General features: G+C 33.5%; 1 protein-coding gene and 1 non-coding gene across 2 annotated transcripts in view; both read left to right on the top strand.

Annotated features, from left to right (window-relative positions):
• LOC148950660 (actin-histidine N-methyltransferase-like) overlaps positions 1–21,406 on the top strand; it is a 243,758-nt gene extending 222,352 nt beyond the window's left edge. Inside the window, exons 9-11 of the mRNA XM_089092544.1 lie at positions 12,387–12,540; positions 14,768–14,913; positions 20,897–21,406. Coding sequence (XP_088948670.1) covers positions 12,387–12,540; positions 14,768–14,913; positions 20,897–21,040 — 444 coding nt within the window. The 3' untranslated portion in view covers positions 21,041–21,406. The remainder of the gene's footprint in view (positions 1–12,386; positions 12,541–14,767; positions 14,914–20,896) is intronic.
• Positions 10,338–10,410, top strand: TRNAA-AGC (transfer RNA alanine (anticodon AGC)). The gene has a single exon. It is a non-coding gene; the product is annotated as a tRNA-Ala (tRNA).
• Positions 21,407–26,643: the final 5,237 nt, after the last annotated feature.

Below are 26,643 nucleotides of genomic sequence, written 5' to 3'. Positions count from 1 at the left end.
TCGAACTAGCAAGTTTTCTACCAAAGATACCAAATTTTTTCTTAGAAGTAATATTTTTGATTGTGATAACAACTTTTCTGTCAGAAGTAACAAGTTCTGCTTAACACTAAAAAACCTTCTCATCAAAGTAACGACATTTTACCTTAAAACTAACATACTTTTACTGAACACACACAAATTTCTCTTAGAAGTAACATTTTTTTTATTGTGATAACAGCTTTTCTGTCAGAAGTAGCAAGTTTTGCTTAACACTAACAAACCTTCTCATCAAAGTAACAACATTTTACGTTAAAACTAACTTACTTTTACTGAACACACACAAATTTCTCTTAGAAATAATATTTTTCATCAGTGATAACACTTTTTCTGTTCGAACTAGCAAGTTTTCTACCAAAGATACCAAATTTTTTTTAGAAGTAATATTTTTTTACTGTGATAACAACTTTTCTGTCAGAAGTAGCAAGTTTTGCTTAATACTAACAAACCTTCTCATCAAAGTAACGACATTTTACCTTAATACTTACATACTTTTAATGAACACACACAATTTTCTCTTAGAAATAATTTTTTTCATCAATGATAACACTTTTTCTGTTCGAACTAGCAAGTTTTCTACCAAAGATACCAAATTTTTTCTTAGAATTAATATTTTTTTGACTGTGATAACAACTTTTCTGTCAGAAGTAGAAAGTTCTGCTTAACACTAACAAACCTTCTCATCAAAGTAACGACATTTTACCTTAATACTAACATACTTTTAATGAACACACACAAATTTTTCTTAGAAGTAACATTTTTTTGATTGAGATAACAACTTTTCTGTCAGAAGTAGCAAGTTTTGCTTGACACTAACAAACCTCCTCATCACAGTAACGAAATTTTACCTTAAAACTAACTTAATTTTACTGAACACACACGAATTTCTCTTAGAAATAATATTTTTCTTCAGCGATAACACTTTTTCTATTCGAACTAGCAAGTTTTCTACCAAAGATACCAATTTTTTTTCTAGAAGTAATATTTTTTTACTGTGATAACAACTTTTCTGTCAGAAGTAGCAAGTTTTGCTTAACACTAACAAATATTCTCATCAAAGTAACGACATTTTACCTTAATACTAACATACTTTTACTGAACACACACAAATTTCTCTTAGAAATAATATTTTTCATCAGTGATAACACTTTTTCTGTTCGAACTAGCAACTTTTCTACCAAAGATAACAAATTTTTTCTTAGAAGTAACATTTTTGATTGTGATAACAACATTTCTGTCAGAAGTAGCAAGCTCTGCTTAACACTAACAAACCTTCTCATCAAAGTAATGACATTTTACCTTAAAACTAACATACTTTTAATGAACACACACAAATTTTTCTTAGAAGTAACATTTTTTTTATTGTGATAACAACTTTTCTGTCAGAAGTAGCAAGTTTTGCTTAAAACTAACAAACCTTCTCATCAAAGTAACAACATTTTACTTTAAAACTAACTTACTTTTACTGAACACACAAAAATTTCCCTTAGAAATAATATTTTTCGTCAGCGATAACACTATTTCTGTTCGAACTAGCAAGTTTTCTACCAAAGATACCAAATTTTTTTTTAGAAGTAACATTTTTTGACTGTGATAACATTTAATGAACTTTTAATGAACACACACAAATTTTTCTTAGAAGTAAAATTTTTTTGATTGTGATAACAACTTTTCTGTCAGAAGTAGCAAGTTTTGCTTAACACTAACAAACCTTCTCATCAAAGTAACGATATTTTACCTTAAAACTAACATACTTTTACTGAACACACACAAATTTCTCTTAGAAATAATATTTTTCATCAGTGATAACACTTTTTCTGTTCGAACTAGCAAGTTTTCTACCAAAGATACCAAATTTTCCACATCAGTTCAGATTTTTCACAAAGAGATGAAAAAATTTAAAATAATGTTCCAATTTTTTCATAGAAGATAGAAAATTTCAAGTTCAATTCTGAATTTTACCAAAGAACATAATTCAATTCTAATTTCTCCAGAGAAAGTGCAAATCTTCCACTCCAGTTTTAAGTTCACCAAGACATAAAGAAATTTAAAGTTCTGTTCTAAATTTTTAAGTAGTAGATAGAAAAGCTATACCATAGTTGTGAATATTTGCTATGAAGATAAAAAGTTCTACTTCAATTTTAAATTTTCTCAATGAAGTGAAGAAAAGTTCAACTTCGATTCTGAATTTTCTCATTGAAAAGAAATAAGTTATTGATCAATTCTATTTTTCCAAAATAATATAAAAATTTTCCAATTCAATTCAGATCTTTCTCAAAGAGATGAAAAATTTTTAAATACTGTTCCAAATTTTTCATAGAAGATAGAAAAGTTCAAGTTCTCTTCTGAATTTTACCAAAGAACACACTTCAATTCTAATTTCACCAGAGAAAATAGAAGCTTCCACTTCAGTTCTTATTTCCACAAAGACACAAAAATTAAAGTTCCATTCTAAATTTTACCGTAGAAGATAGAAAAAGCTATACCATAGTTGTGAATATTTTCTCGGAAGAAGAAAAGTTCAACTTCGATTCTGAATTTTCTCAACGAAAAAGAAATAAGTTATTGATCAATTCTATTTTCCCAAAATAATATAAAAATTTTCCAATTTAGTTCAGATTTTTCTCAAAGAGATGAAAAAATTTAAAATACTGTTCCAAATTTTTCATAGAAGGTAGAAAAGTTCAAGTTCTCTTCTGAATTTTACCAAAGAACACAATTCAAATCTAATTTCTCCAGAGAAAATAAAAAGTTTCCACTTCAGTTTTAAGTTCACCAAGACATAAAAAAATTAAAGTTCAGTTCTAAATTTTTCCGTAGAAGATAGGAAAAGTTATACTATGATTGTGATTATTTTCCATGAAGATAAAAAGTTTCACTTTAATTCTAAATTTTCTTGAATTGAGTTCCGACTTTTCTCAAAGAGATGAAAAAATTTAAAGTCCTGTTCCAAATTTTTCATCGAAGATAGGAAAAGTTATACTTTAATCGTGAATATTCAAGTTCTCTTCTGAATTTTACCGAAGAACACAATTCAATTCTAATTTCTCCAGAGAAAATAAAAATCTTCCACTTCAGTTTTAGGTTCACCAAGACATAAAAAATTTAAAGTTCAGTTTTAAATTTTTCCATAGAAGATAGGAAAAGTTATACTATGATTGTGATTATTTTCTATGAAGATAAAAAGTTTCACTTTAATTCTAAATTTTCTTAAATTCAGTTCCGACTTTTCTCAAAGAGATGAAAAATTTAAAGTTCTGTTCCAAATTTTTCATAGAAGATAGAAAAATTATACTTTGATTGTTAATATTCTTCATGAAGATAAGGAGCCCCACTTTAATTCTGAGTTTTCTCAAAGAAGTGCTAAATGCTCAAGTTCTCTTCTGAATTTTCTTAAAGAAGAGAAAAAAGTTAGCTCAATTTGAAATTTACCAATGAAAATGAAAAAAGCTTCCATTTCAGTTCTTAATTTCTCAAAGACATAAAAAATTTAAAGTTAAGTTCAACATTTTTCCGTAGAAGATAGGAATGGTTATACTATGATTGTGATTATTTTCCATGAAGATAAAAAGTTTCACTTTATTTCTAATTTTTCTTAAATTCAGTTCCGATTTTTCTCAAAGAGATGAAAAATTTAAAGTCCTGTTCCAAATTTTTCATAGAAGATAGAAAAAGTTATACTTTGATCTTGAATGTTCGCCATGAAGAAAAGCAGCTCCACTTTAATTCTGAGTATTCTCGAAGAAGTGCAAAATGTTCAAGTTCTCATCCGGATTTTCTTAAAGTAGAGAAAAAAGTTAGTTCAACTCTGAAATTTATCAATGAAAATGAAAAAAGCTTCCACTTCAGTTCTTAATTTCTCAGACATAAAAAATTTAAATTTCAGTTCTAAATTTTTCCGTAGAAGATAGGAAAAGTTATACAATGATTGTGATTATTTTCCAATGAAGATAAAAAGTTTCACTTTATTTCTAAATTTTCTTAAATTCAGTTCCGACTTTTCTCAAAGAGATGAAAAAATTTAAATTTATGTTCCAAATTGTTCATAGAAGATAGAAAAAGTTATACATTGATTGTGAATATTCACCGTGAAGATAAAATGTTCCATTTTAATTCTGAATTGACTCAATGAAGCGCAAAATGTTCAAGTTCTCTTGTAATTTTCCCAAGAAAATAGAAAGGTTCCTCTTGAGTTCTGTTGTTTTTCTCAAAGAGATGAAAAATTTAAAGTTCTGTTCTAATTTTAAATTAAATTTTAGCTCCTTTATCTTATGGATTTACCCTCAAATACGGGCCTACGTACGCGCGCGTACGTAGGCTATCCTAACCTAACTAAACCTAACCTAACTTAATCTAGCCTAGCCTAACCATACTCGCCGGAAAATCCCCCCACGTTGACTTTTTACCCTGTTTAAGTTAGGTTGGGTTAGCTTATCATGAGCGCTCATGATAAGTTAACCTAACCTAACTTAAACATGGAGAAATTTTTCTATTTATTTATTAATATTTATTTATACCTAACCTAACCTATTGTTTTGGAGGTTAGATGAACGAGTTTGAACGATTGCCTTTAATAATAGAACGAGTAACCCATTTTCTAATTTAAGAATTTTAGGGTAAATCCATAAGACAAAGGAGCTAAAATCCCTGCGTTGTCACATTTGAAATTCCTAGGAAACCCTTTCCCGTGTTAATCTCTTCATCTCTTAGGTGTTCCTAGCTACACTATTATGGTTTCGATAGAATATTAATTTATCCCTCTGACCTAAAGATGGAAGAAGCCGTATTTAAAAAAAGGATTTTTCTATCTCTTTAGACTCTCGCATAATTCCAAGATAACAAGTGATGTCATTTCTAATTCCTGACACTAAAGATCAATGAAGCCATATTTAAAAATAGAGCATTAATTTTTCTCTCTGACCTAAAGACCGTTTATCCCTCAAACCTAAGATCAAAGAAGCCATATTTGTTTCTTTATTCCCCTTTCGTAAATCAATACATTCTCCCCACCGATTATGCAAATCAATTTCTCGGAAATTCACTCCCCTCGATTACGCAATCAATTTCTCGGAAATTCTCTCCCCTTCGTCGATCGATAATCCTTGAATAAATTATGTCCCGTCGGCGTTAGATTCAATTGTAGATGGCAGCACATGTGTTCGTTCCGGAGCTCATGATAGCTTTCTACTCTTCTAAAGTAGAATTTTAGAAAATTTTGAGTTTGGGGGGAAGGGGGATTTGAAAAACATCTCCCCATGACGTAACTTGTCCTCTAAAGTCGATTCTGATGTTTGTAGCGCTCTACGTCTTAGCGCTTTAGAGATATTTAAAAAAGCCTCTAAAGTAGATTATTTGGAAAATTTTGAGTATGGGGCAAAGGGGGATTTCAAAAACATCTTCCCATGACATAACTTACCCTCTAAAGTCGAGTCTGATGTTTTTAGTGCTCTGTGTCTTAACGCTTTAGAATATTTTAAAATACTTCTTAAGTAAAGTTTTGAAAAATTTTGAGTTTGGGGGGAAGGGGGATTTTAAGAACATCTTCCCATAACATAACTTGTCCTCGAAAGTCGATTCTGATATTTGTAGCGCTCTATGTCTTAGCGCTTTAAAAATATTAAAAAAAGCTTCTAAAGTAGAATTTTGGAAAATTTTGAGTTTGGGGCAAAGGGGGATTTAAAAAGCATCTTCCCATGACATAAATTGTCCATTGTCCTCTAAATTCGATTCTGATGTTTGTAGCGCTCTATGTCTTGGCGCTTAGAAATATTTAAAAAAGCTTCGAAAGTGGAATTTTTGAAAATTTTGAGTTTGGGCCGAAGGGGGATTTCAAAAAAATTTTAACTTTGGGGGGAAAGGGGAATTATTGTAGAATTAATTTGGCCTCTAAAGTCGATTCTGATGTTTTTAGCGCGCTATCTATAAGTGCTTTGGAAATATTTAAAAAGCTTCTAGAGTAGAATTTTTGAAAATTTTGAGTTTGGGTGGAAGGGGGATTTCAAAAACATCTACCCATGACATAACTTGTCCTCTAAAGTCGATTCTGATGTTTGTAGCGCTCTATGTCTTAGCGCTTTATAAATATTTAAAAAAGCTTCTAAAGTAGAATTTTGGAAAAGTTTGAGTTTGGGGCGAAGGGGGATTTCAAAAAAATTTTGAGTTTAGGGGGAAGGGGGAATTATTGTAGAATTAATTTGGCCTCTAAAGTCGATTCTGAAGTTTTTAGCGCGCTATCTGTTAGTGCTTTGGAAATATTGAAAAAGCTTCTAGAGTAGAATTTTAGAAAATTTTGAGTTTGGGGGAAGGGGATTTCAAAAACGTATTCCCATAACATAATTTGTCCTCTGAAGTCGATTCTGATATTTGTAGCGCTCTATCTATTAGGGCTTTAGAAATATTTAAAAAGCTTCTTAAGTAGAATTTTAGAAATTTTTGAGTTTTGGGGAGGGGGAATTTTAAAAACACCTTCCCATGACATAACTTATCTTCTAAATTCAATTCTGATGTTTGTAGCGCTCTATCAATTAGTGCTTCAGAAATATTTGAAAGCTTCATGAGCGCATGGACCTATTAAAATAAAAACATTTTCTCATAACATAATTTGTCCTCTAAAAACAATTTGGATTTTTTTTATTGGTCTATCTCTTGTCAAATCCTTTCCCTAATTAATAAAGTTTAAATGGCTTATCAACACAGAGTTGTCTTCTACCTCATGGCACCTGCATGCTACTGTTAAAAGGGGGTATGATAAGCAAAGTTGTGACATCACAAACGGGTTCCATAAGAATGTCAGCTAGATAGTAAATCAAACAGTTCGTGGTAACGAACTGTAAGTAAGGAGCGACCCGGCTCAATGGTAACCGAAACTCTAGAAAACGGTTAGCTTATCATGAGCGCTCATGATAAGTTAACCTAACCTAACTTAAACATGGAGAAATTTTTCTATTTATTTATTAATATTTATTTATACCTAACCTAACCTATTGTTTTGGAGGTTAGATGAACGAGTTTGAACGATTGTCTTTAATAATAGAACGAGTAACCCATTTTCTAATTTAAGAATTTTAGGGTAAATCCATAAGACAAAGGAGCTAAAATCCCTGCGTTGTCACATTTGAAATTCCTAGGAAACCCTTTCCCGTGTTAATCTCTTCATCTCATAGGTGTTCCTAGCTTCACTATTATGGTTTCGATAGAATATTAATTTATCCCTCGGACCTAAAGATCGAAGAAGCCGTATTTAAAAAAAGGATTTTTCTATCTCTTTAGACTCTCGCATAATTCCAAGATAACAAGTGATGTCATTTCTAATTCCTGACACTAAAGATCAATGAAGCCATATTTAAAAATAGAGCATTAATTTTTCTCTCTGACCTAAAGACCGTTTATCCCTCAAACCTAAGATCAAAGAAGCCATATTTGTTTCTTTATTCCCCTTTCGTAAATCAATACATTCTCCCCACCGATTATGCAAATCAATTTCTCGGAAATTCACTCCCCTCGATTACGCAATCAATTTCTCGGAAATTTTCTCCCCTTCGTCGATCGATAATCCTTGAATAAATTATGTACTGTCAGCGTTAGACTCAATTGTAGATGACAACAAGGTGTTCGTTCCGGAGCTCATGATAGCTTCCTACTCTTCTAAAGTAGAATTTTAGAAAATTTTGAGTTTGGGGGGAAGGGGGATTTGAAAAACATCTCCCCATGACGTAACTTGTCCTCTAAAGTCGATTCTGATGTTTGTAGCGCTCTATGTCTTAGCGCTTTAGAAATATTTAAAAAAGCCTCTAAAGTAGATTATTTGGAAAATTTTGAGTTTGGGGCAAAGGGGGATTTCAAAAACATCTTCCCATGACATAAATTGTCCTCTAAAGTCGATTCTGATGTTTGTAACGCTCTATGTCGTAGTGCTTTACAAATATTTAAAAAAACTTCTAAAGTAGAATTTTGGAAAATTTTGAGTTTGGGGGGAAGAGGGATTTCAAGAACATCGTCTCATGACATAATTTGTCCTCTGAAGCCGATTCTGACGTTTGTAACACTCTATGTCTTAGTAATTTGAACATTTTTAAATAAGCCTCTAAAGTATATTTTTGGGAAATTTTGAGTTTAGGGAGAAGGGGGATTTAAAAAACATCTTCCCATGACATAAATTGTCCATTGTCCTCTAAATTCGATTCTGATGTTTGTAGCGGCTCAATGGTAACCGAAACTCTAGAAAACGGTATTTTGATACAAATAGATTCACCAAAAGAATCAGATTTTAGTGCTTATTTGAAATATATATGTTTCATCAAGTTTAGTCCTACCCATCAAAAGTTACGTGCCTGAGAAAATTTGGCTGATTTTCGAAAAAAGGGGAAAGACCCCCTAAAAGTTATAGAACCTTAATGAAAATCACACCATCATTTTCCGCGTATCAGAGAACCCTACTGTAGAGGTTTTAAGCTCCTATCTACATAAATGTGGAATTTTTCATTTTTTGCCAGAAGAAAGATCACGGGTGCGTGTTTATTAGGTTTTTTTTTTTTTTTTTTTTTTTTTTTTTTTTTTTTTTTTTTTTTCTTACAGGGGTGATCGTATCGACCCAGTTGTCCTAGAATATCGTGGGAGGACTCATTGGAACGGAAATTAAAAGTTCTAGTGCCCTTTTTAAGTGACCAAAAAAATGGAGGGCAACTAGGCCCCTTTCCCACGCTCATTTTTTTTCCAAAGTCACCCGATCAAAATTTTGAGATAGCCATTTTATTCAGCATGTTCTAAAATATGACAACTACGTCTTTTAGGATGACTTACCTCCCCGAAGCTCCCGGAGGGAGGGCTGATAATTATGAACTGTACCCAATGTTAACATATAGTATTGGTTATTGGGAAGTATAAATACTTTTTCAGAGAAGAGTTTTTCTGGTATTGGGGGGGGGGGGTGGGTGGGGGGTTATGTGGGAGGATCTTTCCATGAAGGAAGTTTTCATGGGGGAATGGACATTGCTATGAAGGGGACACCGGACTTCCCAACATTATTTAAAAAAAGATCAGAAATTAAATATAAAAAACAAGTTTTTCAACTGCAACAGCAGCAACATCAAAACTTTAAACGAACAAAAAATATTACATATATGATTGTGTTCAACCGCTAGTCAATACCTCGCTCTTTAAGCAAAAGACTTTTTAGTACTTTCATAAGAGCTATTTATTCTAAGAGCCTTTGTGATTAAGCGGTCATTTTTAAAGAATTGGAACAAAATTCGAACTTTCGCTTAAAGAGCAAGGTATTAACTAGGGGGCGAACCCCCTAATATGCCTATTAAAAATATATGAATGTAGAAGATCGTTACGTAAGTTAATTCGTAAGTTACGTATATTTATTACTAATAAAAACGTTCGTAAATAAAATTAAACAAGTTTCGAGAAAGCCATTTAACCAAATAAAAGAAAATTAATATGCAAATTTTGTTTTAATTATTCAGGTACGGTGAGCCAAGATCAAAACCTGCATTTTTTCAAAAACGTTCAAAAATTAAATAAAAAAAAAAAGTTTTTTTTACTGAAAGTAAGGAGTGACATTAAAACTTAAAACGAACATAAATTATTCCGTATATGAAAGGGGCTGTCCCCTCCTCAACGCCTCCCTCTTTACGCTAAAGTTTGACTTTCTCACAACTCTATTTTTTTTTAAACAATGAAAAACTTTAGCGTAAAGAGCGAGGAGTTGAGGAGGGGACAGTCTCTTTCATATACGGAATAATTTCTGTTCGTTCTAAGTTTTAATGTCACTACTTACTTTCAGTTAAAAAAAACTTGTTTTTTTTATTTAATAAGTTAAAGGGATGGACTTTTAAATGAAAATAGGATTTTGGAATAGGCTATATTTCAATGAACAAGGTTAAAAGCTGAAGTTGTGTAAGGTAAGCAGTGATTTATAATTATGATAGCAATATAGGATGAAATGTGAGCTAAAACAACTAGTAATGTGCAGTATTTAGCATTATATAGAGTGGGAGGAGGGGAGGCAAGTACTTCAAAGTACCTTCCCGGGACATACCTTAGCATGTAGATCCATCCCTGAAAGTTTCATTTTCCTAACCCAACCCCTTTCCAAGATAGCCGAAACAAAAGTAGCTTAAGTAAAATTTTACCATAATAATTTTTTTTCTACATTATTGGGGATAGCCCCCCCCCTCCCCACCCTTTGGATCTGCCTGTAACATAACGTTTTTTAAATTGCTAATAGGAAGTCTAAGGATAATTTAGTTTTGCCTCATTACAGCATCAGCTGTATTAATGTTCGAAAATATCAAGGGGATGTAGCTCAGATGGTAGAGCGCTCGCTTAGCATGTGAGAGGTACGGGGATCGATACCCCGCATCTCCATTTTTTTTCCAGAGTCTCATTATCAATGATATAATACCTATAAAATATTAGCAATTACATTACATCTTTTAAATATCGTAGTTCTTAAGTTGCGGCCCATTTTTTTTTAGGATTAAATATCAATATATAATTTTGTTATTACTTGCTAATAACTAAAAAAAGCTAAAATATCATCGGAAATCAGTTACCATGGAAAAGAATTTCAAAACCTAAGGCGTCACTAGGGTTTATCTATGGATATGGGTTTAGTCTGTAGGTTTTTATATTTAATAATCAAGGGGTCTAAAAAAAAAAAATACTAGTGAATTAAACATTGACTAAGAGCGCAATAACAGTAAAAAAATAATTAAAAAAGATGATTATCCAAACAGAGGTTGAACCAAGAGGAGTTGTAACCGTCTGCTTTTACCGCCTATGATCAAAGCTGTCAATAACGCATTTATGTTTCTTATCTTTTTTCCTTTTTTTAGTTGCTGACTCAATTAGAATTTCTAGGACGAAGATTTCTGTTAATAGAAAGCAAACAACTATAGAAATGTTAGCCTATCCCTTTCCCTTGTAATGTGAAAATAATAACTGCCTTGCGCATGTGAATGGGCGCAAATTAGAGAGGCAGGGTGCAATGCCCCACCCCTTTAGATTTTGAGAAATTCCTTTTTTGGCGATTGAATTTTTTGAATTGAAAAAAGTGGTCGTCCCCCCCCCCTTTCTGGATTAAAAAAAAAGAATCATCTTTTTTGTATGTTCATTAGAACCAAAATCCTTGCCCATACCAGGGGCGTAATTTGCTATGGGGCTGGGGGGGGGGGGGGCTGCCCCATATATAACTCGCCCCCTCCCCAGATCCCAGTTTATCCCCCAGCTGAAATTTAGTTTATTCTAAAATCTTGTCAAAACTAAGATAAACCTGCATAATTTAAGCATCAACAGAAACAGATCATTTTTTTAGTACATATTTACCTTTATAGTACTATACAGTACCTTTATAGTACTAAATAGCACCTTTATGGTACCAGAATGGCTTATTATTTAGTTTCTGCTGTCCTTTTCACTTGTTTTTTGAGAGTTGGCTCGAACTCCCCCCCCCCCTCCCAGGATTTTGACGAATTTATGCCGCTGTCCCAGATCTTACATTTTCGGGAATTTGCGTCTCTGCATACGTCAAGAGCTTTTGCCATTGATTGATAATTTTTGAATTATTTACACTTGTTATTTTCAGAGATTCCTAGGTCTATAATGCACTTAAACGAGGGGATCTCTACTTTCCGTTACCAGGTGTACATCTCAGAATGTCGAGTGTTTTCCGCACAGCTCAGCCATGCTTGGCACAGTTTTCACCACACTTCCGCTACACTTGGCTTGCATCACCAGTTTTGCGTGATTTTCGGAAGTGGATGCCTCTCTCACACTTTAAAAATTAGAAAAAATGGTTAACAAAGGAGTAATTTATCAGTAAAAATTCCAGTTTTGTACTTGTAATCAGTGCTCGATTGCAATATGTTTGGCAGTTTTACAATTGTATCATGGCTTTTAATATACGTATCGTATTTGAATAGACCAGGTATATGATAGATGGATAATAGACTGAGTTTTGACTTTTCAGCTTTCGGTGAATAGTTCCAGATTCCGGCTTTCATTACACACATTTCTATCTTTATTAGATCTTGCGGTAGCACAATGAATTGACCTCTGCTTGGCAACACGGGACCCTGGGATCTACCTTGGCTGTCACAAGATGGGGCAACAGGCTTGCTACCTGTCCCCAGAAAAAGATCCAGCAACTGAAACTTTGACAGTTGTCGATGCCCTGTATACCAATTTCTTTGAAGGGTTTTTATCCTTTTTTAGATTTTAGCTATATTGTACCTTTGTTTCTACTTCCTTTTCGTCATTTTATGATTATTTTTTTTTTATCTTAGACTCATAGTATCCCATTTTATGTAAAACCTTTTACATTTTTTCTTCTTTTTTTTCAGATTCCGTTAAGCAAGTCAGACCCTCTTCAACGAGCTAAAGCCAATTATATTTTGAAATTTGATCTTGGAGGACCTTACCTATTATGCTCGGACAAATCTCTCCCCTTTAGCTCAAAGTTATTAGGATTTTTGAGGATTTATGTCATGAAAGAAGGTGATAGTTATAAATAAGCTTGAACACCTTAACATACATATATTTCAAAACGCTGTTTAGCAATTGTAAAAATTTCTGTAAAATCATACGTCAGTTTGTTTTTGTTTTTTTAACACATCCATGCTAATAGGTTAGTTGGTCAAATAGAATTTTTTAGCCTTAATACTATAAATGGAATGAACATGTAGAAGTATATAGCAACAGTTAAAGCTTTTAATTAAGACACTACATAAAATACGAAAAACCGAATGTCCCAAAATCTTTATTGATCGGGGAAAAGGAAAAAGTAGGATATATAGCTAAAGTATACAAGAAAAGAGCATAAGAATATGAAAAGAGAATGGAAAGAGAGAGAAAACTAGAATAAACTTAGACAATTAGAATAAAAAGTAGAATAAACTTAGATAAAAAGATAAAAGATAATAGAAAACATCATAGAAACGTGAAAGTATCTGTATAGAAAAGAGAAAGAGATAAATAAAAACTAGAATTGAAAAACTGAAACATTCAAGGAAACAGCATAAGAAGATAAAAAGTAGAATAAACTTAGATTAAAAGATAAAAGATAATAGAAAAGATCATAGAAACGTGAAAGTCTCTGTATAGAAAAGAGAAAGAGAGAAATAAAAACTAGAAGTGAAAAAACTGAAAGATTCAAGAAAACACCATAAGAAGATAAAAATAATTTTATATAAAAAAAGAGAAGGAAAGAAAAAGAAATAATTAAAACCACATCTGAAAACTTTTATAGTTGCTGGTCAAAAGTGCTGAACAACGGTAACAAACTGAACAACCAATAAGGGTGAAACGACAATAATGCACTGTTCCAACTGAATAATCGTTCTGGACTACTTACAAACTTAAAAAAAAAAAAAATGCCATTCAGTTACCTATTTCATGAAAAATGTAGGGAGAAGCAAAAAAAATTTCGATTTTTTTTTATGAAGATACAAAAATTAACTTCTAAGTTTAGTGGGGGGAGGATGTTCAACTTTTTAAATTTCTTTTAATGAAAATACGAGAATTTGTTCTTATTTTTTGACATAAATATTATATTCACTTTTGATTGCGGGGGTATTTACCAAGTCATTTTTGTCATCAGTTTTCGCTGACAGAAATTAATTAAAAAAAACTTTTTCCACAAAATAAGTTTTGCAAAGAAAAGTAAAGAACTCCATTAAACAAAAAATGAGCAAAAATAAAATCACATAATCTACCAAGCGTGAAACTACCACAAATCAGCATCGATAAATAAATAAAACCCAAAACAAACAGAAATTACAATAAATTACCGATTCAAACTCAAAACGAGCAGAAATTAACATAAGTTGGGCTCAAAACCCCTATGTCTTCCCAGGGCCAGAACATAATTTGCACTTTACTGAAAAAATACAAATGAATGTGTATTGTCAATTTAATATACATATACTGATATTTAGTAATCAAAATGTTAATATTATTTGATTTATGAAAGTTATAAAAGTAAAAACATTCATATTTTTTCCAGTAAAGTGCAAATTTTATTCTGGCCTTGGGAAGGCATAGGGGTTTGGAGCCCAACTTGTGTTAATTTCTGCTCGTTTTGAGTTTGACTCGGTTATTTATTGTAATTTCTGATGTTTTGGGTTTCATTTATTTATTCATTTGTTTCTACGACAACGCCTTCTATAAAAACCTTATATGCCCCCAGGGCATAACTTAAAACCCTTGTCCCGAGGGTTGTGGGGGAGTGACCTCCTCAAAAACATATGTTCTATCTGGAAATCAACTACGCTGAACAAAATGGCTATCTCGAAATTTGATTTGATGTGTTTGGGGGAATGATGGGCGTGGGGGGGGGGGCTGTTTGCCGTCCAATCACTTTCGAATATTAAAAAACGGCACTAGCCACTCCAATTTCCAATCGAATGAGTCCTTTTCGAAGTTTCTACGACAACTCCTTGGATACGAAGTGCCCTGGTATGGAAAAAGAAAACAAAAACAAAAAAATAAAAATACATTGTGCCAACATCTTTCTTTACTGAAGCAGCGCGATTGCGCTGCCTATGATAGGTAAATTTAAAATATTACTAGAAGAAGGATAAGATGGCGTTTGAGCCATTGGATGAAATAAAAAAAAAAAATCACCTTCAGAATTCTTAGTGTAACAATGATAATTCTGATATACATTTTATTGCTTCCTCTTTTATTGTTATTTATTTGGTTTAACAATTATTACTATTTAAAGATAAGCTGAAAAAACTTGCATGTTTGGAAGACTCGACAACGCTTACAAGTTTAGATTTGTATGACAAAGAAACAGATGAAAAGGCGTGGAAGTTTCTTCTTGATCGGTGTAAGATTCTTCTGATGATTCATGGCATAAAACCTGGGGTAAGGTTTCTGTTTCTTCTTCTTCTTCTTCTTTGTTCCGAGCATTCTCTTATCATTTATAACGAATTATTTAGCATAAATAAATGAATTCTGGGAATGTAGGTGGGGTTTAAAACCATTAAAAAGAAGAAAACAAAAGATTGGAACAATTGAAAAATAAGAGAAAGTGACTCTGATGAAGCCCTATCGAAACTTGGAAAAGTGTCCCTGAATTTTATGAATTTTTTTCAGACAATTGGAAAACACTTTGATAATTAACTTAAAAAGTGAAAACTTGGATAATAATCAATTGTTGTCTTATCCATTTTGTCTTTTTTTAAACTGCTTCAAATTGTTATTAAAGTTGTTGTTATCATTGTTGCTGTTGTAAACTGTTGCTGTAAAGTTGTTGTAAAATTGTTATTCAGAGTTGTTATTTGTTACTTAAAGCACACTTTGTCTCTTTAAGCTGCATCAAAACGTGAACATTGTCGCAAGGTATATACAATATTTACATGTGTGTATACAGTATAAGTTCTACAAGTGATGTTTAGTACATTTTGGAGGTCAGACTTTCAAGGAAAATTGCTTTAGTTTTCGAATGATACCTCTTCTGCATCTCTTCTATGATTACTGATAAATCATATAATTTTATTAAAGCCTTATTTTGGCCATTTACAGAAGATATAGTAAGTGGTACATGTATCGACACTATATTGCTACACGCAGATAAAAAAAAAATAAGATCAGCGTGATTAGACATATATATAGAATTGAGAGCTGAGATCAGAAGATACTTTACTAAGTATATAAACAAGTGTTGGCTGGATCATGTAAATAGCAATAACTTTATAGTCCGTTCATGTTTAGTCATACATGCAATATGTGTACTGCTCAACCCGTTCTGCAGCGTTAGTGATTGTACAGCAAGACCTAACCAGAGAGGCATTAGGTCGAGGATGGGCTGCTCTGTTCAACAGATTCTGGAACGCAGTTTTAATCACGAGTAAGATACGAATCTAGGTGCTTATTTACTTTATCACTCCGTTTGACTCTATAATGCGATGCACCCAATAGAACGTCCTGGTGAAGGTCGGATTATCTGATAAGCTGATCAGCCTAATCCAGACATAGTATATGGGCATAAAAGCTCAAGTCAGTGCTGACAGAAGCCTGTCGTCACTTGTGATATTGAGCTGGGAGTAAGACAGCGATGTTTCTTGTCTCCAACCTTGCTTAACTTCATAAGAGATTGGATCCTCATTGTAATTGAGCAGTATCAAGGAGAAATGACAAGCGCTGCTCTCTCAGTAACCGATCTAAATTATGCCGATGACGTTGATATGTTTCCTGAGTTCGTACAAGAGACATATTCTATACTTGATGGTCTATTCAGTCAGGGCAAGCACGCTGGTCTCCATATAAATTGCCAGAAAACAATGCCAGTAAGGACAAGTTGAATCGGAGACACCCCTCTTTGATGGAAATCCCAGTTAAGATGTTAACTCCTTCAAATACTGAGGCTTTCTGATTCGTCCCTATGGTAACGCCTCAGACGAAATCCAAGTTAATGCTATTTCCGCTCTGGTTATTTTTCCCCTTGCGAGGAAACATCGGTAAAACGAACATTAAGTCATTATATAGACAAAACTGTGAATATTTGAGACAATGGTGGTGTCTGTACTACGATTTGGCTGTGGACAAAAAAGTGGCCGAGAAAACTGTTGGGTACCCGAGATCTGGATGTTTTCAATAGGTTCGGTGATCAAAAAAAAGTAGCAATGATGCCAGCTATAGTTGAACTGGAAACCGTTCTCCCATATCAAATGTCGGCAAATGCAGAGGCCACTGTTGGTTGGGCCACGCACTAGGACGCCCTGAAGACGCGATATCGAAGTAATCCCCTAAGTGTCTCCCTTGGTCTCGTGGAGGATGTTAGCCTTAGGTCGTAGGGTTAACTGGTCATCTACCATCAATTCTGATTTGAAGCTGCTTGGTGGGCCCAGAAGTTATGGTAGACGCTTGAATTGAGACTGATTGTCAATAGTCGAGCCATCAACTGCGAACAGAACTCCCTGGACCCAAACATGTCGCTGTATATTAGACATATTTACTAATATGTCTGTGTATATTAGTTGTCTAATGTATACTAATATTAACTAGCTAACTAGCATGCATTTTTTAAATAAGTTAAGTAACTAAGTTAAAATAAGCTAAGATACTTTTAATTAAAGGAAACCCAAAGCTTGAATTAAAAAATCACGACAAATGACAAAATAAAAATTAAGTTATCCTTGCACACGAAAAACAAAGAGGTGACTGGACAATAACCTATCTTTGCCAGAATATCTGTTATTTGATAATTTTTTTAGTCCTTTACAGTGTTTCCTGTTGTTGGTTCCTTTTTTATGGGTTCCGGTGATTTTCCCCCGAGAAAATTTCCCCGCGGAGATTTCCCCCCGGTAATTCCCCCCTCCCCCCGGAAATTTCCCCCCGTAGGAGATTCCCCCTCTGGTTATTTCCCCCTCAGAAGATCCCCCCGTAGGAAATGTCCCCCCCCGTCATTTCCCCCACTGAAAATTCTCCCCCTTCCCCCTCTCGGAAATAATCGCCACCAGAGACTACCCTTGCCTCCGATCTGGGCACGAATGCAAGAGCAGTTAGTATTTGGACGGAGACTGCAAATTCATCAAGGTGTCTGTACCTCGTCTGAAGGCCAAGGTTTTGTACTGTTCTCTTCAGTGGCTGGAAAGCTTTTCCTGAAGGAATTCTGCACGCCCAACTCGAAATCAGACAATATAGATGTTGGACCTCTAATCGTCAAATGAAACTTCAGTCTCATTTGACGGGGGGGGATTTGCAGGGGAGGGGATCTCCTATGGGGGACATTTCTGGGGGGAATCTCCTACAGGGGAAATTTATGGGGGGGGGGGATCTCCTACGGGTGGAAATCTCCTAGACCTCTTTTTTATATCACTTCTTTACTTCTTCTATATTTTTGAAATAAGGCTATGCACATTCTTCGTGTGTCTATTAGTGTTTGGTTCTTTTTTCCTATATTAAATGCCACTCATTGTTTGGGAAATATCCTATATGGTAACTTAGGAAGCCTTTTAGCTCACTTTTTCAGTCTATATTGCTACGATCGTGAGTTCTGTGTTCCCTGCACTACTCCCGGCTATGCAAAAAGATTCTCTTTTTTTGTTTCCTTTTATTTATTCTTTTTAGTGTTTATAGCCAGTCTAAGAATTCATTTATTCAAAACTACTCATGCTACAAACAGTACAGGTACTCAGTCAAATTTAACAGAATGAAATAGTCGAGTCGAATAGCATTAAACATTCTAAGTTGTGGTCTGACCGGAGTCGAACTTCAGTTTGTTTGGATCAGAGTTGGAAAGTTTTTTACCCGGTCAGTGAAACCAAGTTTAAAGGAGACAAAAGTCCTGTATATTTACTCCTAAAATTTATTATATTGGAATTCTGTTTTAGATTCTCCTTTTTTCGAAAAATCGTCTACCTAACAAAAAAAAATCTAAAAAAAAATCTCAGCGAATTTTACTCTCAATAAAAAATGCCTGTCGGATTTCTCAAAGAAAGGTTTTGATCGTTTGATACGAGAGCGTTTTCTCTTGACAAAAAAAAAATTGAAAATTTTTTTTTTTTTTTCCCCAATTGAGTTGTTAGCCACGGATATGAGTTTTTTAATTTCATCATTTTTGGTTTTTACCTTGGTGGTATAGAAACCGAAAGATTATTGATATGTTTGGTGCTGCTGATATTTAGATATCTTATAAAAACGTCAGAATGAAAGTCAAAGTACCAAAGACATTAAAATGAATACATTTTTGTTTTGTCGACCCATCAGGAGGGTCATACACCGTTCGGTCAGACACTATCGTCAAAAATGACGATAGATACCGTTTCGATACCTTTTGGAGTGGAAGACAAAGGGGTTGTCAAGGTGAAGGGAGGATTCCTCTACATGTTTTTGGCCAACTGGTTCATGGTTCTTGAAAATCCGGTAGAACTTTGCGATGGGGATCAGAGTTTAGGAATATTTTTCCAAAATATTTTTCAATGGGGCCACCATCGTAAGATGGTGGCGCCATTCAGGTAGGTTTTGAAGCCTCAGTGTCTGTAGGCTGTCCTCATATTATGTGAAGTTTGCCCCAAGCCTTGTTTAGCACGCTCATTTCTGGATATTTTCAAGCTTTTTGGTTGGATAGCAGTTAGGCCTGGGTGCCAAACTTGACAAGCCTAATCGGTTTGTGATAAGATATTCATACAGTATAGACAGTGCATATTGGAAATTTAGATGTTAAAGTGAGTGAGGTATTCAAATGATTTAAGTCAAAATGTTTTTGGATCTTTTCATTTATTTTATGTTTTTCCACTTTTTGTGTCTATAGAATTGGAAAACTTTCATCTATAGGTTTATGACACAATACCTAAATGCCTTAATCTTTCAGAAATTAACAATTTCAAAATTTCACTGAAGCTAATTTGAATATTTTCAACAGAAAAAACCTCAACCGTAGTTTAAACTTCTAAAGATCTGGAAGCCTGGTCTAGGGAACAAAGCTCTGTTGTCACTTGCTTTGACTTCCAAGTTTGCCCTTTTCAAAATCTTTAAATCTCTGAACTTGTTTCCCCTTTTTTCTTTACTTTCTCTCTTTTTTGAATCTATGGAAAAGTGTATTCTTGAGAACCCTTGTAAAGGATTGCTACTGAACCTTTATATAAAATTCATATTTTTGCAAAATGGAAATCTTTAGAACAATAATTTAGGTAATGGGTAAAGGATATGGGTATTTATCAAGGGGGAGATGTCTTCCTGCCTGTCCTCTTTGAAGTATAAAAATTTGGTGACTCCCTCCCTAAATTCATCTATGTTTCTTACAAATTCCCAATTTCTAATTTGCATTTTCAATCCTTGATACAATCAGATACTGAAAATGAAATGAAATAGTAAATACAGATAGTAAAATGGGAAACTAAACAAATATTTTAATTTAATAGATCTGTTCCTTCTTGTTTTTTCTGTTTTTTCTCTGTGTCTTATTTCTCTCTCCCCTTTCTTCCTCTGTCTCTTTTTATCTCTCTCTCCCTCTCCCTATATCTTTTTCAACCATTAATAAGTAACTGTATCCAAAGATTACTGTTCCAAAGATTTTGTTCCAAAAATTACTGTTCCAAAGATTTTCTCTCTCAAAAGCGTGAATGTTTTCTCAAAACTAATGGGGAGGTAATTTAGGAATTTTTTCAATGGATATATCAAAACAAGGTATTACTGGATTCCAGTAATACAAAGATTTTTTATCTAATGTAATGATTCTAAATGTTTTGAACTTGCAAAGTTAAATATTCTTGCATTTTTTGAACTGGATAGGGTTTTAATTGAATGGATTAAAGTTGTCCTCTCGCCTCTTTTTCTTTTTAATAGTCGAACTCTCTCTCTCTTTCTCTCTCTCTCTTCTCTCTTTCTCCCTCTCTCGCTCTCTCTCCTTCTCTCTCTCTCTCTTTCTCTTTCTCTCTTTATTTCTTACCTATTGAAAGAGAGAAATTATTACCAAAATTTTTACTGGATGTCAATAATGCAAAGATTTTTCTATCTATTGTACCGATCCTACGTTAAAAAATAAAATAATATTTTATTGGTAACTAAAATTCTACCAGAATAAAGAAATGTTGCAGCGGCTGAGTAATCAAACGAATCCAAGCAATGTTGTTTGTACCATAAACGGGTAACGCTTCTTAAAAGTTAAACAGTGCAGTGGATCATTGATACCAGTTTTAGAATTTCAAGTTGTGCCAAGCATATGTTTTAATCTAAAGTCATACTCATTTTTGTTGCAGCGGCATGTTGCAGCGGCTGAGTAATCAAACGGATTCAAGCAACATTGTTTGTGCCATAAACAGATAACGCTTCTTAAAAGTTAAAGAATACATTAGATCATTGATACCAGTTTTATAATTTCTCATCTTATTCTTTTTACCCTTAGGCATCATTTTTAGATGAAGAATTGGCAAGAATAGAAAACGAAAAGTCACCGTCCAAGAAACTGTGCCTTCGATTTTTGGCTCATGAAAAACAGCTTTTAAAACAAGTTGTGGACTTTGCCACAGACAGGCTTAAAAGTTTGTGAACTGCTAATAGCATTTGTTTTCTAATTTACACTTTTATTTGTTACCAGAAATTGGGTTGGTGGGTTTAATACTAAAATTTGAAACAGTTTATGTGAATTATGGCGGAAAAATACTGAAATGAAAATGAATTTATGCCATAACTCATTTTATTGAAAAGTGAAATAACCACTGAAGAAGTTTTATCAACTATAAGATTTTGTCTGTGTTCGTTACTCTTTCAGTTCTGCTATTTTAAATGAACACATAGCTGACAGTGATGATATTATTCGACAACCCTGCTTTTTCAAGTGATACTAACAGTATTACAAGTTCGTTCTTTAATGATTTGTCTAACAAAGCTTTTAGTAAACCATAGTGCTATACTGTTTTTATGAACGCTTTAGCTCACATGGATATTATAGGCTCTACAAATACACTATTGCTTGAACGTCTCAAGTTGTATCAGGCATATGTTTTAATCTAAAGTCATTCTCATTTTTGTTGAGACAACCTGTTCCATCTATTTTGTATACTCTTGGAATTAAAATTTGTCCCTGTTTGCCCTTAAATGAGATCCCTGAAAGTATGTTCACTCTTATCCTACGACATCACAGATTAACGTAGTTGTATTTTTTTTTATTGGGGATGGGGATTGCAGAGTCAGGATAGTTTTAAACAGGGGGAAGGGAGTGTATGTTACCCCAGAACCTTTTTATTTGCCAAGATCTCCATGGATACCCCTAACTCTGGTATAAATAAATGCTAATTACTCACCACATCTAGAAATAGTTCCTTTGGTGAACGTTATTTCATACAACCCTGTTTGAACTTGAATTCAAAAAATTCTTATATTTTTAAACAAAAATAAAAGTGGCATTGTAAAAACTAAAACTTTACACCATGAAACAAGCAACAAGTATCGAACGTGGAGAGGGTGGGGTCCCTTCCTCATAACATTTTGGTAGTTGCTTGTGCTTAAGTTGAAAACTACTAGCCTACAATACAGGAAATTCCCAATTAATAACTGTAAACACTTTATTGTTTTTCTAAAAAATGACGTATTTTCTGTTATCAACGAAAATGCCAAAAATTAAATGTTTTCAGTAAGGCTCTAGCCAGCACATGAACGTTACGAGTGAGGCTCCTAGAGGAAACAAACCCTCTTCCGTTCCAAGTATTTGTGGTTCGTTTTAAGCTTTTGCATCGCGCTTTATTTATATTTGAAACATTTATTTCTTTATTTTATATTGATGTTCGTTTTTTCTTTTGTAGCATGGAATAGGTTCTTTCCACAAAAAAGAGGGTTCCTTATTTATGAGGAACAGTCTTTTACTTTCAACTCTAAATTATCATTTTTCTGTTACTGAAAAGATACAATGGTCTCAACAAGATATGTGTTTTTTAATCTATTGTTTTAATGTTAGGATATATAATAGGAAATGCTATATATTGAAAATATGTATAAAAAGAATTATATCTTACACTTCAAAATATGGTCTTCATTTAGTCCACTTATTTATATTGAAATTGGAAAAGCAACCCTAAGACTGCCCGCTCCTTTAATAATTATGATCAAATGATTTGCAGGCCAGCACCTGTAAAATGACTCCAATACAATGAGCTAGAAAATGAGTCTACATTAATTTTGTTTTAAGTTTTAATGATAAATAATTAGAGTTAAAAAGAATAGTAATCAGAACGCCGTCCTTTTACGATATAAACATTTCATGTTTAGAACGCCTGATGTTTTAACAGCTATAACTAATTTTAGTAATTAGTGCGTGATAATCCATTGCCTGTTTTTACGATATAGAACTATGAAACTTATAATTATTCTATTAAAATTTGTATAATTATCACACACAAATTTAATGAAATACTAATTATCAAATAATAATTATGTAATAATTTTGTAAAGATTAAACCAAACTTTATTAAATATATATTTATGAAGCAAATAAAGAATTATAATTATGACACGTGAAATTTACAATTATCACATGGTAAATGTGTGATAATTTGAATAATAAAAAGAAATGTGAATATCTTTATGATATTGCTTTTCGACTTTGTGTTTCGGTTCTACCCAGCGGTGGATCCAGGATTTTAAGGGGGGTGTCGCTCAAACTAAGAAATATAGGAGCAAATGAAATTTGAATCGGATGTCATACCACCAAAATTATTCGTCAACAATGTGGAAACAGAATGTGCTGTAGCACCTAAATTTCTAGGAGAATACCTGGATCCAAGTTTCTTGAAACTTGGCAAAACTTGGCAATGTTTTGCCAATTTGGTAAAATCAACTGCGTAAAAAATTCATTTATACGAAGGTTAAATCCTTAAGCGCCTGGCGGGGTCAAAGAGGGCTAATTCCCAATAAATACTTTGTGATTTTTACAAGAGATGTATTCGTTTAATGATTAAGTATGCCATTGAATCATATGGAGAATGTAGTAAGACTAATCTTGCGGAATCAGAAACAATGCAAAATATGGCTAACAAAATTGCCCTAGGGCTTCATGCTCAGTGTCCCTCTAACAAAATGAAACACTTAACCTGTCTGGCCTCTATTTTAGAAAGACAGACTACTCTGACCATCAAATATTACAGTGAGGTACAAGCTATAAGTCACGAGAATAATATTTTTAAGCTCACATTTGCCAAAGATGGTATCTCGCATAGTTTTACATTCATAAGGTCATTGACAATATTTAACGAGCTTGTCCCAGCTTGGAAACTTGACTCACCCTGTCTCAGTCATTTTCTTGTCCCCCCCTGGATGGCAAATATCACCTCCAAGTGTTTCACTGGAGTTAATTCCCTTGCAAAAGACAAACTACCTGTCAATCGAAATTCAGGCGTTTTTTCATGAGAAAATTACCACTTTGTATCCAGATTATCTCCAAATTTACACTGACGGCTGAATCAAAGGCAGAAAATGCGGCCCTGTGTCTGTTATTCCAGGTTATTAATTGAATATGAAAATCAGACTTCCTGATAATACTTTCATCCTCACGGCAGAGCTATCGGCAATAAAAGAGGCTTTAAAGGTCATCAATATTATTCCACTGGCTTCCGAAAGAATAATATTGCTCTCAGACTCTAAAGGCACCCTTCAGCTCATTGATAATATCCATTGGATTGCAATGGATACAGAGTATGGATACCTGATATAAGGTCATCTAGGATGTCATACACGGATACCCGAGGACAATCAGAGATCAATTAATTAGTCTCCAAAACAAAGTCAAGTTTCAGCATATCCCCAGCCACCAAGGCATCAATATAATGAGGTAGCAGACCAGCTAGCTAGTAGCTCCTTGGATAATCCAATTAACCCCAATTTGAAGGCCCAGACCTTTAGAGACATATTCAGAAGAAGATTTTGTTAAAAAAAAATGTCCATTCCATCCTTATTTCCATCAAGGGCAGATAACATTCTTTATTATTGAATCAAAAGCAACTCTTTGATCCTAACAAAAGAGGAGTTTACTTGGCAGAACTGAGCCGATCCATATTGCAGACTTTGCGACTCATTTCCAGAATCCTATAACCACCTGATTTTTGAATTTCAATGCATCCAGCAGGAAGTAGCCTCCAGCCTGACATCAACGTGTTGCTGCTCTCAAGCCTACCAGCTAACACTGAAAGATATCTGCACAAATGTATTTTCGATTTCCTTAGACATATAAATATCTGCGAGTAGATCACATGATCACAGAGATGGTAGCAAGACTTATGCCTGACCCATCATCATTTGAAGGTTAAAAATCGTCGTGAAGCCAAATGGAGACCGAATTGGACTCAAGAAGGCTTGGCTTTCCAAGAAGAAGAAAAGGTTTTAGAGACAACCATGTCACCACGTAGTACTATATTCTCAAAAACTCTGATGTGAATTATACGGTGTTTCAACAATGCTGAATCAGCTGGGTATCACAGAACTTTACTGGGTGAAATTTCGGCCTTTGTTGGGCCATCTCCTGTGGGTTTGCTGTGCAAGATGGCCTATAACGACACTCATTCATGGCACAATCAATGACGATTTTGACTGCATGAATAGAAATATTAACTTTCATATTTTTATTTACCTCTCTTCGACTTTCCAAAAGCCTGCTAGATCCAGACGAAAATAACGGAGGCACATCAATGCTACTCACGGACAGAGCAATTTGCGCTGGTTCTCAATGTTGGGGACTAATTTTCCGCTGGAGGAACGATGATGACTTTGATGTTGCAGTTTTTTTACTTAGAGTCATGATTTAGTGATTACCCACTTTTATTTGAAATTACTGAAAATTTGTTTTCATAATTGTATCAGTGAAAAATTTTTTTTAATCAGTGTTAATTCGAGACTCTATTGTTACCGGACAAGGTAAGCCACTCTGAGATTTTAATTTCTCCGAATTTTCTCCTACCTGAAAAAAACTCACCCCGAAATAACTTCGTACTCAAATGATCCTCAGCTCTTTCTGGTATTAAAACATTTATGTTGTTTCGTTTTGGATCCAAATACTAGCGGATAGAAGATGTGTGGGTTAAAGTGGACTGAGAAAAGAGTTAAAGAAAATCTGTATTTTGTAAAAAGGATTCACGGTATTATTTTCCAAAAAATTATATAAAATATTTAGAAATTTTGCTTAGTTTTGAAGAGATAATATGATTATCTATCAATATTCAAAGTTATTTGATTTCTAAAAAGTTTAGCTTCGGAGCTATCATCAAATAATTTATTGAATTAAAATCAAGTAATTGTGGGCATCAAGCCACGGCTAATTGTAGAAAGTGCAAAGACAGATAGTCCGAGTGAGTGAGAGGCAAATCAGGTATAAGTCCTTTTAGGATTGTATAAAAATGATGTCATTTCGTTTGTTGATAGATAAGTCTATCATAAAAGATGAAAAGGATAGAAAAGATGGGGATTTTTTCATTTTTGATTTCTATCTCTGCAATTATTAGAGAAGTTACCAAAGCTATGTTTATCATATTTAAATAACCTTTTACTTCTAAAGCAACCCTAAATGATGATTCTGATTAACAATATAAATATATAACTATGTCATCATTATTTTTTAACTCTTTGGTTTTAAATGCTATTTTTTTTAAACTGAAGTTATATTCAAGCCTGTTAAAAAAGAAAAGAAATGTGTTCTATTTTTTTTTCAAATCAGACACTTTTCTGACATATTGTTGTTTCCTTGATTTCGTTTGGTACCAAAATTGATTTAGATTTTTGACGAATGCCCATTTTCAATACATTGTTTTTAGGTTACGCTAATGCGTCAACATGAAAAATATGCTGTTAAGCCTGTCAAACTAGTAAAATTAGAGTTGCGCTATTTGTCCAGCTTGAAGTGTTATCGCAACTTTTAATCAGCATCGAAAAAAACCGCTTGCTAAACCTAAACACGTTGGATACAATCTTTGGTGGCAAAAACAACCGGGTAAACTTAGTCTCTTAGAGGAAATCTATTAATGTGCTCTTCGGACGAGACGCAATAATAACATAAGTTTTATTACTTATCTAATGCACCCTTTACTAATACAGCCCTTTAGTAACAAATAATCTTAAAAAGAATTATATTGCGCTTCCTATATTATCTGCAATATAGATGACGTTAAAACA

The sequence above is a fragment of the Artemia sp. Qi Xiang Cuo genome, chromosome 7, assembly GCF_049724085.1.
Source record: "Artemia sp. Qi Xiang Cuo chromosome 7, ASM4972408v1, whole genome shotgun sequence".
NCBI lineage: Eukaryota > Metazoa > Arthropoda > Branchiopoda > Anostraca > Artemiidae > Artemia > Artemia sp. Qi Xiang Cuo.
Note: the sequence above shows the minus strand (reverse complement) of the source record. Positions and strands in the feature narration are given on the sequence as shown.